Here is a 12,168-nt window from a genome sequence, read left to right as displayed (position 1 = left end):
TTCCCTTCAGTGTAACCGGGATACCGAGCTCTGAGTCACTGCTGGTGAATGTGAATCTTCATTTCAGTGTCATTAGTGTGTGAACATATCTGCTCTATTTCATATCTCAGCATTTTATTCTAATGAACTGTCAGATCCATGTTCTGATGATACAATTTGTCTCGCCATGTAGGTGACAAATGCAGTGCTAAAACTAATTGAAAAGGAGCGGAATGGAGAAACGATCAACACCAGGCTCATAAGCGGAGTTGTACAGTCCTATGGTAAGCATGTCTGTGTGCCTTTAAGGGATACGCACTGGTGGCAGATTTTTATTGCCAAAATTGGTTCTACTGTGAATTTGTTGTAGATAACTCAATTTGGCAGCAAGAAAATGGACTACTTCAAGCCCTGCCATTCAGTTAAATGGAACAGTTGTAGACATCTCTGAATTAACCCTTATTCTGTCAGTTGGTCTTCAAGGCACCCTAAAACAAATTCTTACATTTCTAATACGGTAGTACATTCCTTAAGCGATACTGTATTCACAAACCCACTCCCCAAACAGTTTGTACCGTCTGTTTGATTAAAGTAGGTCCTTCCTGTTCGTGTCTCTTTAAATGTGCCCGATGCCTCTTTAATATGCAGCAGCCGAGTCAATGTGCCTGCGATGCCCCTTCTTTCTTCCTCCCCTCCCTCATCTTCATTAGGAACATCACTGGCAGGATTTCTCCTATTTGTCACTTGTCTAAACAGTGTGTCTGATCCGAAACTGCACATGTGCACTGTTTAGACAAGCAATGAATAGGAGAAATCCTGCTGGGGCATTCCTGATTAAGTAAGGAGAGGCATTGCAGGTCGAGGGCACAGACGCTTTAGGCAGCACTACATTCACTCTGCTACTCCAGATAAAAGAATTTTTTTTCCCTAACCAAGGCATCGGGCTCATTTTAAAGGGGTTGTCCAGCGAAAATCTTCTTCTTTCAAATCAACTGGTGTCAGAAAGTTATATAGATTTGTAATTTACTTCTATTAAAAAAATCTTAAGTCTTCCCATACCGATTAGCCACTAAATGTCCCGCAGGAAATGTTTTATTTTAAGTCTGACACAGTGCTCTCTGCTTACATCTCTGGCCGAGACAGAAACTGTCCAGAGCAGGAGAAGTTTCCATGGGGATTTATAGAAAACTGAGACAGAGTTCCTGTCTCGGCCAGAGATGTCAACAGAGAGCACTGTGTCAGACTGAAAATTACATTTCCTGCATGACATACAGCAGCTAATAAGTATGGGAAGACTGGAGAATTTTTATTAGAAGTGAATTACAAATCTATATAACTTTCTCATGATTTGAAAGAAAAAGATTTTCGCTGGACAACCTCTTTAAAAAGACACGACCGGAAAGAACTTGCTCTCATCGAACAGACGTTACTTGCAGTGTGGGGTGGGGTGGATACTGTATCGCTTTAATTCACGCTGTGACTTGGAATTTCATTACCCCCGTAAAGCGACTCTGTACCCACAATCTGCCCCCCCCCCCCCCCCCCCCCCCCCCCAACCAACCACTTGTACTTTTGGATAGCTGCTTTTAATCCAAGATCTGTCCTGTGGTCCGTTCGGCAGGTGATGCAGTTATTGTCCTAAAAAAATACTTTTAAACTTGAAGCCCGTGCCAAACGGGAGTATCTGTGCCCTAACTTTGCACCACCCCTCCGTCCCTTCTCCCCACCCTCTTCATCATTAGGAATGCCACTGAAACATTTTCTCCATGCTAAACATTGCACAGGTCCTTAACGATCCAGCCCATGTGCCAGGCTGCCACAGGTGGGGAATAGGAGGTAATCTGCCTGGAGCATTTTGCAGTGTATTTTCCTGTTTTCAAAGCACAAAAAAATAATAATTATGTGCTTAAAGTGTAATGTTAGTTTGACCTAAACTACCACAGACATCATGTAGTGAACTGCATTCGATCACTTTATTGTTTTTGTTTCCTGATGTCGATAGTTGGTTTAATAACTATTGATTAAATTTTAGGAAAGCTTTAGTCTGTTCTGTGGCAGAAATAGTAGAGGTTTACTTAGCACAAAGCTTACTTGGAACCATGGACTGACACTGTCTTTTTTTTTTTTTTATATATATATTTGCAGTTGAGCTGGGTTTGAATGAAGATGATGCGTTTGCCAAAGGCCCAACGTTGACCGTGTACAAAGAATCCTTTGAGTCTCAGTTTTTGGCTGACACAGAGAGGTTCTACACAAGAGAGAGCACAGAATTTCTACAGCAGAACCCAGTCACAGAATACATGAAGAAGGTGAGTTCAGTACTGACAGTGTTTGGATAGCTGCTTTTTACGTCTGTTCGGTGTAGAGCTCTCTCAAGCATACAGCTTCCATTACCCTCTTTACAAACCACTAGGAATTCTTCATAGATATTGCCTACTTTACCCCCTTGCCTTTCTTAAAATGTGTTGGTATACACAGTAGCCACAACTTTGTTTTAAAGAGAAAGGAGAAAGCTTTCCCACACATCTTAAAAATGTAGCCTTCCCTTTTAGTTTAGTGTTTGACTCCTGACTTCGAGTCTTAGAATATTACTAGGGATATATAACAAGCCAAATATTTCACAGAAGAGAAAGAATACTCATCTGCAGGCAGCTGTTGTTGGGGTTATTGTCCCTGGTCAGTCTAGATCAGGGTGCTGGCTTGTTTCTGGGAGGCCTATTGTTGTGGGACCAGAGGAATACTAATTCTCCTTTAGAACATCATAAAGATGTATGGAAATGTACAGGCCATTCATGCTCAACTGGGAATTTTGGAAAGTAGGTCTCTAACGCCACCATGAAATGATAGTTTGCCCTTCAGGTTAGTGCCTCACTCCAATTAAGAATCTTAGAACATGACTAGTAATAAGTGCCAAGACAAAAATCTCTCCAAAGGAAAGGCTACCTATCTGTAGACAGCTGTTTCAGGGTTATTGCCCCTCATCAGTACAGAGCAGCTGAAACTGAAGCCATATTAAAGAAGTATTTTCTGTGACATTTGTGTCACTTGATCCCCTCTTCCTTCTCTAATATCTCTTTTCTAACGCAGCCTATATTTCCTGTGCTGCCTCTGACTTTGCCGAGGTGGTGGAGTCTCATTATTGCACTAATGGTCTTTTTATGTGCAGCAAATGATTTTGTTCTCTATTCATAGTATAGAGTCCCTGCATTCCAATGCAATGCATATTCACTCTGCATCTTATAGAACCCAGCAGAGACCCATATAGAGTTGTTTATCTGCAGTTGCAGGTGTATGGACTTGCCTAATATGTCATTGCACCTCTAGTCCCTTAGATAAGGGGGTATAGAGCAAGAGGGCAAAGCTGATTGGGAAGGAGAAGAATCTGAAATGTGAAGTTATAATTCTGAAGTTCACAAGAAGTGAGCCGCAGGGGATACACCAATTCCTGTTACACATGAAAGGATATCATTTTGTTGGTCCTGAGACCTAGCTCCAGTGATGAAATGTATCTGCAGCTGAGCTGGAATGAAATAAATGACACTGCGGGAATGTTGCTAGTGAGTTAGCAATTTATGTGCAAAATGAAATATTCCGAAATATTTTTTTTAAAGTTTTTACTGTCAGCATCTCAGGTAGGGCCCAGGTGCTGACTGATTTCTTTTTAAAGGGGTAGTGTGGCGGTAAACAATTTTTCACAGAATAACACACATTACAAAGTGATACAACTTTGTAATGTATGTTATGTCTGTGAATCGCCCCCTTCCCGTGTCCCACCACCCCCGCATGTGTACCTGGAAGTGTGGTGCATTATACATACCTGATCCGTGTCGCGCATGTCCGCCATCTTGTACCAAAACGTCATCTTCGGACGGACGGCCAAACCGCTCCGACCGTCCTTAGTGCTGGCCGCCTTCTGCAGCGTCATTAGATGCTCAGCCGCCATTGGCTTTGCTTAACTGTGCTCAGCCAATCGCAGCTGAGTCATCAGCCGCTCAGCCACGATTGGCTGAGCACAGTTATGCTCAGCCAATCGCGGCTGAGCATCTGATGACGCTGCAGAAGGTGGCCGGCACTAGGGACGGTCGGAGCGGTTCGGCCGGCCGAAGATGATGTCTTGGCACAAGATGGCGGACATGCACGACCTGGATCAAGTATGTATAATGCACCATACTTCCGGGTACACGGGCGGGGGTGGTGGGACATGGGAAGGGGGTGATTCACAGACATAACATACATTACAAAGTTGTATAACTTTGTAATGTGCATAAACATGAAAGAAAGAATTCTGGGTGCACTCACCAATCCGTAGCAAAAAGTAGTATCTTAATTCAAAGCATGTGCTTAAAATCATGGTTCCTGCAGGCGGAGGACGCCAAACACCCTCCACTGATGATTACAGCTGTTTCACGCCCACTGATCGGCGCTTCTTCAGATCCACTTTGTAATGTGTGTTGTTCTGTGAATAATTTCTTAGCGCCGCACTACCCCTTTAAAGAAGGTGAAAATAAACTAACTAGTAAACTAATAATGGTTTGTAATTTTGTTTTAGAAAATAACATTTATTTTCAGCTAATTGCCAAAACAGGAAATATGTGAATGTGACTGACAGATGGATGGTTCCATTTATGATATTTAATTTTTCCCCCTCTCACAGGCAGAAGCCCGGCTTCTTGAGGAGCAGAGACGGGTACAGGTGTACCTTCATGAGAGCACGCAGGATGAGCTAGCACGAAAATGTGAACAAGTTCTGATTGAAAAACATTTGGAAATTTTTCACACAGAATTCCAGAATTTGCTAGATGCAGATAAAAATGAAGGTATTTTGCCAGTTAACTGGATTATATAGTTCTTTTGTGTGTGAAAACTTTGTCTTCCTTGCTGCCTATTGCCTCGCTACTCAGTCCTCTTTCCACAGCTACATGGCCTTGTAATCTTGTCTCTAATTTTTGATCTGTAGTACATTATAATGGGTGCTGCCATCTTGCCTAAGTAGTTTTTAACAGTGACTTGCTTTATGACAAGCCTCATGGACATACAGCATGAATTACTCTAGGCCCTTTTTCTTTGTATGGGACACATTTATGATCATGCTTAGTGATCTGGTGACTTGTAAGCAACAGGTATTGTGTTATCTATATTCGGGTGTTACCTGTCACTGTACTCCTGTCTGTGTTGATAAGACATGAATGGCTGGAAAATGATCAGTACAAAACAGAGAATCTGCTTGGGGCAGATGAGTAGGGTAAGCAAGTGGCGCTCTGTTAGATCGGCGCTCTCTTACAGAGCCTAATAGATGGCTTATTGATCATGAAGCAAGAGCACAGACATTGCTAGTGATGTCCATGTAGCCCTTGCTTTAAAGGGGTAGTGCGGTGAAAAACATTTCCCCTCATTCCCTCCCCACATGCAAAGTTATATAACTTCATAATATACATTGGTAACCAATTCCAGGTCCTTACCCCACTTTCCCTGGTCCCGCTGGCCACCGGAAGTGGCTTACTTCCATGTTCGCCAGGACCATCTTACAGCCCCGGGCGCCATCTGGGGGTCGACACGTAGGCCGGCACATCATGATCTGGGGCGTTCCTTGGGCTCCCAGGCACTCCCTCGCTGCTTGGCACGCCTCTCTTACCTCCCCAAGCTCTGCGATTGGGTCCTGCTTCACTCTGCCTCTCTCTGTACAGCTGTCAGTACTATTAGAACTGCAAGTCCCATCGCACCCGATAGTGATACACATATCAGGCCAGTGTGTATGACCATAGGGTCTGCTGGGACTTGCATTTCTAACAGTACTGAGAGCTGTACAGAGAGCAACAAGGTAAAGCAGGTCATACACATACAGTCCTGTATACCCCCCCCCCCCCCCCCCCCCCCCCGGTATACAATCGTGCTCCCCCTGCAGGCGCCGCTAACGACATCTTTCACCTCCCACCCGGCGGGCAGGTGACACTGCCGCAGAGTCGCCATCTACCTCCTGTGTCCTACAACAGTAACAGGACTCAATGAACTCATAATGGGCACTGTCAGCTGTGAGCCGCGCTAGGGGGGAGCGGCGGTGTTACAGGACACAGGAGGTAGATGGCGACTCTGCCGCACTGTCACCTGCCCGCCAGGTGGTAGATGACAGATGTCATTAGCGGTGCCTGCAGGGGGAACAGGACTGTATACGCGGGGAGAAGGGGGGCGTACATGACTGTATACCGATCGCACATCGCTGTATAACCCAATCGGAGCGGATGGGAGTCAGGGCGGTTGTACGTGACTGTATACACGGGGGGTGGGGGGGCGCATTTGGGAGACGGTCGTACATGACTGTATGTGTATGACCTGCTTTACCCTGTCGCTCTCAGTACTGTTAGAACTGCAAGTCCCAGCAGACCCGATGGTCATACACTGGCCTGATATGTGTATCACCATTGGGTGCGCTGGGACTTGCGGTTCTAATAGTACTGACGGCTGTACAGAGAGAGAGACAGAGATAAGCAGGACCCAATCACAGAGCTTGGGGAGGTAGAAGAGGCGTGCCAAGCAGGGAGGGAGTGCCTGGGAGCCTAAGGAACTCTAAGGCCCCGTTCCCACTGAGGAAAGGTAGCGGAATTCCGCGACGGAATTGTCCGCCGCGGAATGCCGTTAGCCTCCCGCTCATAATGGGAGTGTATGGGAGGTGCGCGCTCCTGCTCTGTACGCGCTGAAGAATGAACATGTTCATTCTTCAGCGCGGACAGGGCAGGAGCGCGCGCCTGCCATAGACTCCCATTATGAGCGGGAGGCTAACGGCATTCCGCGGCGGACAATTCCGTCGCGGAATTCCGCTACCTTTCCTCAGTGGGAACGGGGCCTAAAGCTCTACAGTGACAGCCCCCTCAACAAACCACTGTCCTCCCTGCTGTCCCTGTGATCAGCCTGTCACTGCAGAGATGGGTTCATAAGTTTCACACTGGCTTTATATTTTATTTACTAATGCCGAGTACCCCTTTCATCAGCCTTTGGACGCACTTCTTCTATTACACAGAGCATTTTTTTTTTTTTTATTTTGTTGAAAGACAACAATCAGCGGGCGAGTGACTGATTCGTTGCTCCTGGGCCAATTGTCTTTTTTACACCAAGCCATATCTGCACCGATTTGACCTGCTTCCACAGATAATCACTTTGTGTATTATGGCCCTTGGTTCAGATCCCCCCCCCCCCCCCCCACCTATCGTGAAAACAAGCCAGGAGAAGTGTGTTGCTGGGAAGAGACTGTCTTTTCTCCCAGTCTCGCTGCTCACTGCAAGAGACTGGCTCCATAGCTTTTTTTTTTTTTTTTTTTTTTTAAATATATATATTATCTGTGCTAAGCACTCAGCTTTTGGTCAGGTGTTGCTTAAAATCCAAAAGGATGACAACTGTTTTACACCTGGTTCTGTTTGCGGAATATTGCTTATGAAGCTTTTGTATTGCAGATTTGGGGAGAATGTACAATCTTGTATCAAGAATTCAAGATGGTTTGGGAGAACTGAAAAAGCTTTTAGAAACACATATCCACAATCAGGGTCTTGCTGCCATAGAGAAGTGTGGTGAAGCAGCACAAAATGCAAGTATTTTCCTCCGTTGTGTTTTTTTTTTTTTTGTAGTCTAATAACAGCATTTCATGGTGACTCATAGTTAGCATAGCCTTTTGTGGTGGTGAGCAAACGTATGGCAAGAAAATCCTGGGTCTATAAGAAGCAGATAACGCATACCATGAATTACACATCTCAAGATCTACTGTGCCTTTTTGTAAAGTGACTGAATAAAAAATGGACTACATAGGGGCATCCTGTAGATATATTAGATGCGCAGGTCAATTTGACCTGGTTGTCTGATCCTGACCAGATCTGCTCTGCTTCAACACCTGTCTAGGTACTAGTTTCATAATAGGAACTCCCACCTCTCAGGACGAGGACTCCAATAAACTACAATGGAGAGAGCAGCATGTGTATTGGCCAGCTCAGGTCTGCACTAGGCATAACACATTTTGTGTGGCGTGCTCCTTTACTTTGCACAACTTTATAGTTATACGACCATCCTTAAAAAAACAAGAGAATGCAATAGGTCAGCACACTTGAGAACAGTCAGTGACTTTCACTTTTCCATGTCGTTATTGTAGTGGAGCATGTGAGAAGAAATCCCCGGATTCTGGGTTATTACCATTTGTAAAGACAACTCAAAGACTCTTCAGCTCTGAAAATTATCCCTTATTGCGTTACATGGAAAAATGGACCTGTTTGAGGCTTACTGGCCCTTAATCATGGTTCTACAAATTTTAAAAACTGAAGAGGTTTTCTTATTTGAACATTCACACATAATCCAGTGCAATGTTCAAATATCATATAGGGGACTGTAAGGTATCCACATATAGCATAAACATGATCAGGGAGACAATACATATGCCATAAAGACAAGGAAGGGGTAATGCCTACACACTGTACAGGTCTGATCATACATAACTGACATACATGATTGATTGTGCAATATGACAATGCTGCCTGTGTCCTGACTGTTGACGTGATATAAGAATTTATGTAGTGATATAAGAATTTATGTTTACATGAAAAGCATGGTAACTGTTGTTTTTTTTTTTCACTTTGTTCAGGATCCGAAAATGTATGTACAGACAGTTTTGGATGTCCATAAGAAATATAATGCACTAGTTATGTCCGCTTTTAACAATGATGCTGGGTTTGTGGCAGCACTAGATAAGGTAAGGTTATGTAAACTAAGCATTTCTGTATGGTTAAGCTAGCGTAGAGTTTGGATTTAGCTTACATACAATTTTTTAAACACTTAATTTCAGGCTTGTGGCCGGTTTATCAATAACAATGCAGTGACAAAAATGGCCCAGTCTTCCAGCAAGTCTCCCGAGCTGCTCGCACGTTATTGTGATTCACTACTGAAGAAGAGGTAAGGGAAAGAAGCAGGAATGGCATGTCCTCATATGGAGAGCTTTTTCCAGCTTATTCAGCATATTTGTCTTTCTTTCATTGTAGCTCTAAAAACCCAGAAGAGGCAGAATTGGAAGATACTCTCAATCAAGTGGTAAGAATCTATGGCTTTTGGATATGTGTATTCTGGGCTTCACTGGGGCTAGTGATTGTGATTAAAAATACTGAAATTGAGATCACAGAACCTTGTAGTGTAACTGTGTCACAACATTATTAGGTAGCGTTCACGGGCCCTATTAGCCCCCTTCACACGTCTGGAAAAACCACCCGGATTTCCGATCAGGAAATCTGGACAGATTTCCGGACGCATAGACTTTAATTAGTCACGGACACCCCTCCAGATTTTTCCGGAAGGGTGTCCGTTCCGGAAAATAGATCCAGATTTAATAGGATATGTCCTATTTTTATCGAGAAACCCAGTCCGGATGCTCCCATAGAAGTCTATGGGAGCGCCTGAAGCCCGGACTCTTTCCTGATGCATATCAGGAAAGCGTCCGGGTTCCGGATTGTCTCACTGCCCGTACCCCTCTCTCCCACCATTCGGCTCCCCTAGCCTCCTGCTGCCGCTGCTCAGGTCTGCCCTGGTCTCCTCCTGGAAATCGCCTAATAATCCCAATATAACAGAAGTTTCCAAGACTTTTAATAATACCTACAAATATGAAGAAGCCATAGCATATGAGATAAACTCTTACAATTACAAAGGTGTGTAAGAAAATAATGGGATTTTGTGAGTACTCACCGTAAAATCCTTTTCTCGTCGAAGTTCATTGGGGGACACAGACACAGTGGGTAAAGGCTGGTGCCACTAGGAGGCGACACTAAGCAAAGGAAAAAGTGTTGGGTCCTCCCACCAGGCTATACCCCGCCTGCAGGCACTGAGCTAATCAGTTTGTGCACAAGCAGTAGGAGCAGCCAGGTCGGAGGCACCTAGGCAGTAGGGGACCTATGACACATGGGCCATTTTATGGAAAAAAGTACCAACCCGCAGAGAGGAGACAAGCAACAAAAGAAGCTATGTATCCAAAAAGCCAGAGATAGAGAGGAAGGCTCAAGGAAAAGGATAACTGCATGGCACAGACCTAGGTTGGAGTCATAAGGAACATGGGAAGATAAAATAAAAAACCCATGTATAAGATATTGGAAGAAACGACAAAGCGACAGGTCACACCTGAATGTAAGCAGGAGGAAGCCACTAGGAGGGCTTGTACACTGCCTCAATGTCCCCAGAGACCGAAAACGAGGGAACACACACACTGAGAATGTGTGGGGGTCTGGTAGATGCTGGGTTACGATCGTGGGCTAAAGAAACAACCACTGGACAAGCCAAAGAGTGGCAGGGACAAGTCCATGACTGTGGTAACCTAGGAGATAGATTATCCCAAAGACCTCTACCAGGCCTTGGACCAAGACAAGAGTGTAAACAGTCTGTTGACCTGTCTGACTGGTTGTGGCAACACCCATGAGTCCAGTCAGGTAACCAGGGCAGTGATGAAAGACCCCCGCAGAACCCCGCAAAACCAGGGCAATCCAGGGAAACTAACAAGAATGGCCCCTGTTAGCCAGTATGCTGTACTAGAGAACAGTGTATATCACAAAGGCCCAGAGACTGGACTTAGTGGGGCAGATGAATCACCTGAAAAGCAGATAGTGGAATTGAGAATACAAAGGATGGCTATCACAGAGACAGGAGGGCAAGTACATTTGGCCGGAAATATTATCTGACCAGGAGGACCACGAGTGGCGTAAGAGTCTGGGACAATTACAGGGCTAGCCTGCTGAGGAGATAACAACATCCCGGTGGAAGCATCCAATGTTATGCTATGGCTCAGGTCGGCTGTAAGAGATATGGATCAGGTAGAAGACCTGACCTACAGACAGCACCCTTGTAGAACAAGGCTCACCAAAGCTGAGGAGAAGCACTGAAGTAGCGGGCGCCCAGAGATGCCGGGTCTGAAGTGGTCTGCAGTAGATGACACCGGCAACAATCTTCCTTACGTATTCTGTGAGAACAAAGGCCTTTGAGGGGTTCCACTGCTGATGCTCATTTCAAAAAGAAATGTTACCTTTAGCAGAGCAGGACCAAATAGGGGTCGACATTTGTTTTGAGAGAAGCAAGGCTAAAAATAGCTAAGGCTCCAGACCGTAGGGTCCTAGCCTCCAAAAGAGGATAATATGATGCAAAGAGAAATGGAGCAAAGTAGGCGAGTCCCCAGTGGAACCATCAATAACACCTGCAGCAACACAGGCCAAAGGGACCAAACAAACAGAAAGAATGTCCATCTGTAATTATCCTTTCAGGAAATATAGGAATAATCGCATAGTCTTAAGACCTGAACTGAAGTAGAGTCAAAACAAGGGTGTTTGCCATGAAAGATTTCCTGAATGTGCACTAAATGCACATGGGTGAAGCATCCCCTGACAAGGAAGGAGATGATCAGGTCCACTGCCCACTGGCTGGGACTTCCACGTAGACGCGCAAAAGCGTCAGTCTACAGGTCACAAGAAAGTGAAACTTTCCCTGTAAAAGGAGGACTGCTTCCGGTACCACTCAATTGTGGGGGGACTGGAGGATAGATGGCATCCATAGGGACCGGCCAATAAGGCCTGAGATTCCGGGCAGCTCTGGCTGTGTATGCACAGCAGACTTCCACACTTTTGGTTTGAACATGTCATGCAATGACAAGAGGACTGTCCACAAAGGAGAGAAAACTGCCTAAGACCAGGCCCAGTCCCTGGCAGGTTTCAATGTGACCTATGGCGCACTTGAACATACCAAAGACCCAGCATAGCAAAGGAGAAGAAATAGACAGGATGTACCACATATTGGATAAGTCTAGAGTCCCAGAGACCCATCTGCCAACAATGAGGGAGAACAGGGCCAGAGCAGGGAGGCTGTGCTCACCAGTACACTACCCATGTACACTATGGCATACAACCTAAAGAGGAGGAAAACAGGGTGCTGAATTGGTTAACATTAGCACCTGGTAAGGAAGAAGCCAGTACTGACAAGCGACACGTTTATTCCCCCTATGGAAGGGGGAAATAGGACTACTATTGCGGCCATGACAGTCACTAGGTGTAATGAAGAAAGGAATCTTCGTACAACAAAATATGGCCTACAGCCACCGCTGTAGCACATCAGACAGAACCTGTAATTAAAGAGGAACCCTATATTACACCCCGAATTAGCTCACCCTTGGGAAGGCACATTGAGGATAGTAGCGTG

The 12,168-nt window shown here is 45.2% G+C and overlaps 1 protein-coding gene across 2 annotated transcripts in view; it reads left to right on the top strand.

The window, feature by feature from the left end:
- CUL1 (cullin 1) overlaps positions 1 to 12,168 on the top strand; it is a 67,870-nt gene that overhangs the window by 42,787 nt on the left and 12,915 nt on the right. For both annotated transcript variants that reach the window (XM_069958387.1, XM_069958386.1), the window contains exons 6-12: positions 173 to 263; positions 2,125 to 2,288; positions 4,634 to 4,796; positions 7,422 to 7,552; positions 8,594 to 8,701; positions 8,795 to 8,901; positions 8,988 to 9,036. In XM_069958387.1, coding sequence (XP_069814488.1) covers positions 173 to 263; positions 2,125 to 2,288; positions 4,634 to 4,796; positions 7,422 to 7,552; positions 8,594 to 8,701; positions 8,795 to 8,901; positions 8,988 to 9,036 — 813 coding nt within the window. The remainder of the gene's footprint in view (positions 1 to 172; positions 264 to 2,124; positions 2,289 to 4,633; positions 4,797 to 7,421; positions 7,553 to 8,593; positions 8,702 to 8,794; positions 8,902 to 8,987; positions 9,037 to 12,168) is intronic.

This window comes from Dendropsophus ebraccatus, chromosome 2, assembly GCF_027789765.1.
Source record: "Dendropsophus ebraccatus isolate aDenEbr1 chromosome 2, aDenEbr1.pat, whole genome shotgun sequence".
Taxonomy (NCBI): domain Eukaryota; kingdom Metazoa; phylum Chordata; class Amphibia; order Anura; family Hylidae; genus Dendropsophus; species Dendropsophus ebraccatus.
This window is presented reverse-complemented; position numbering and strand designations above follow the sequence as displayed.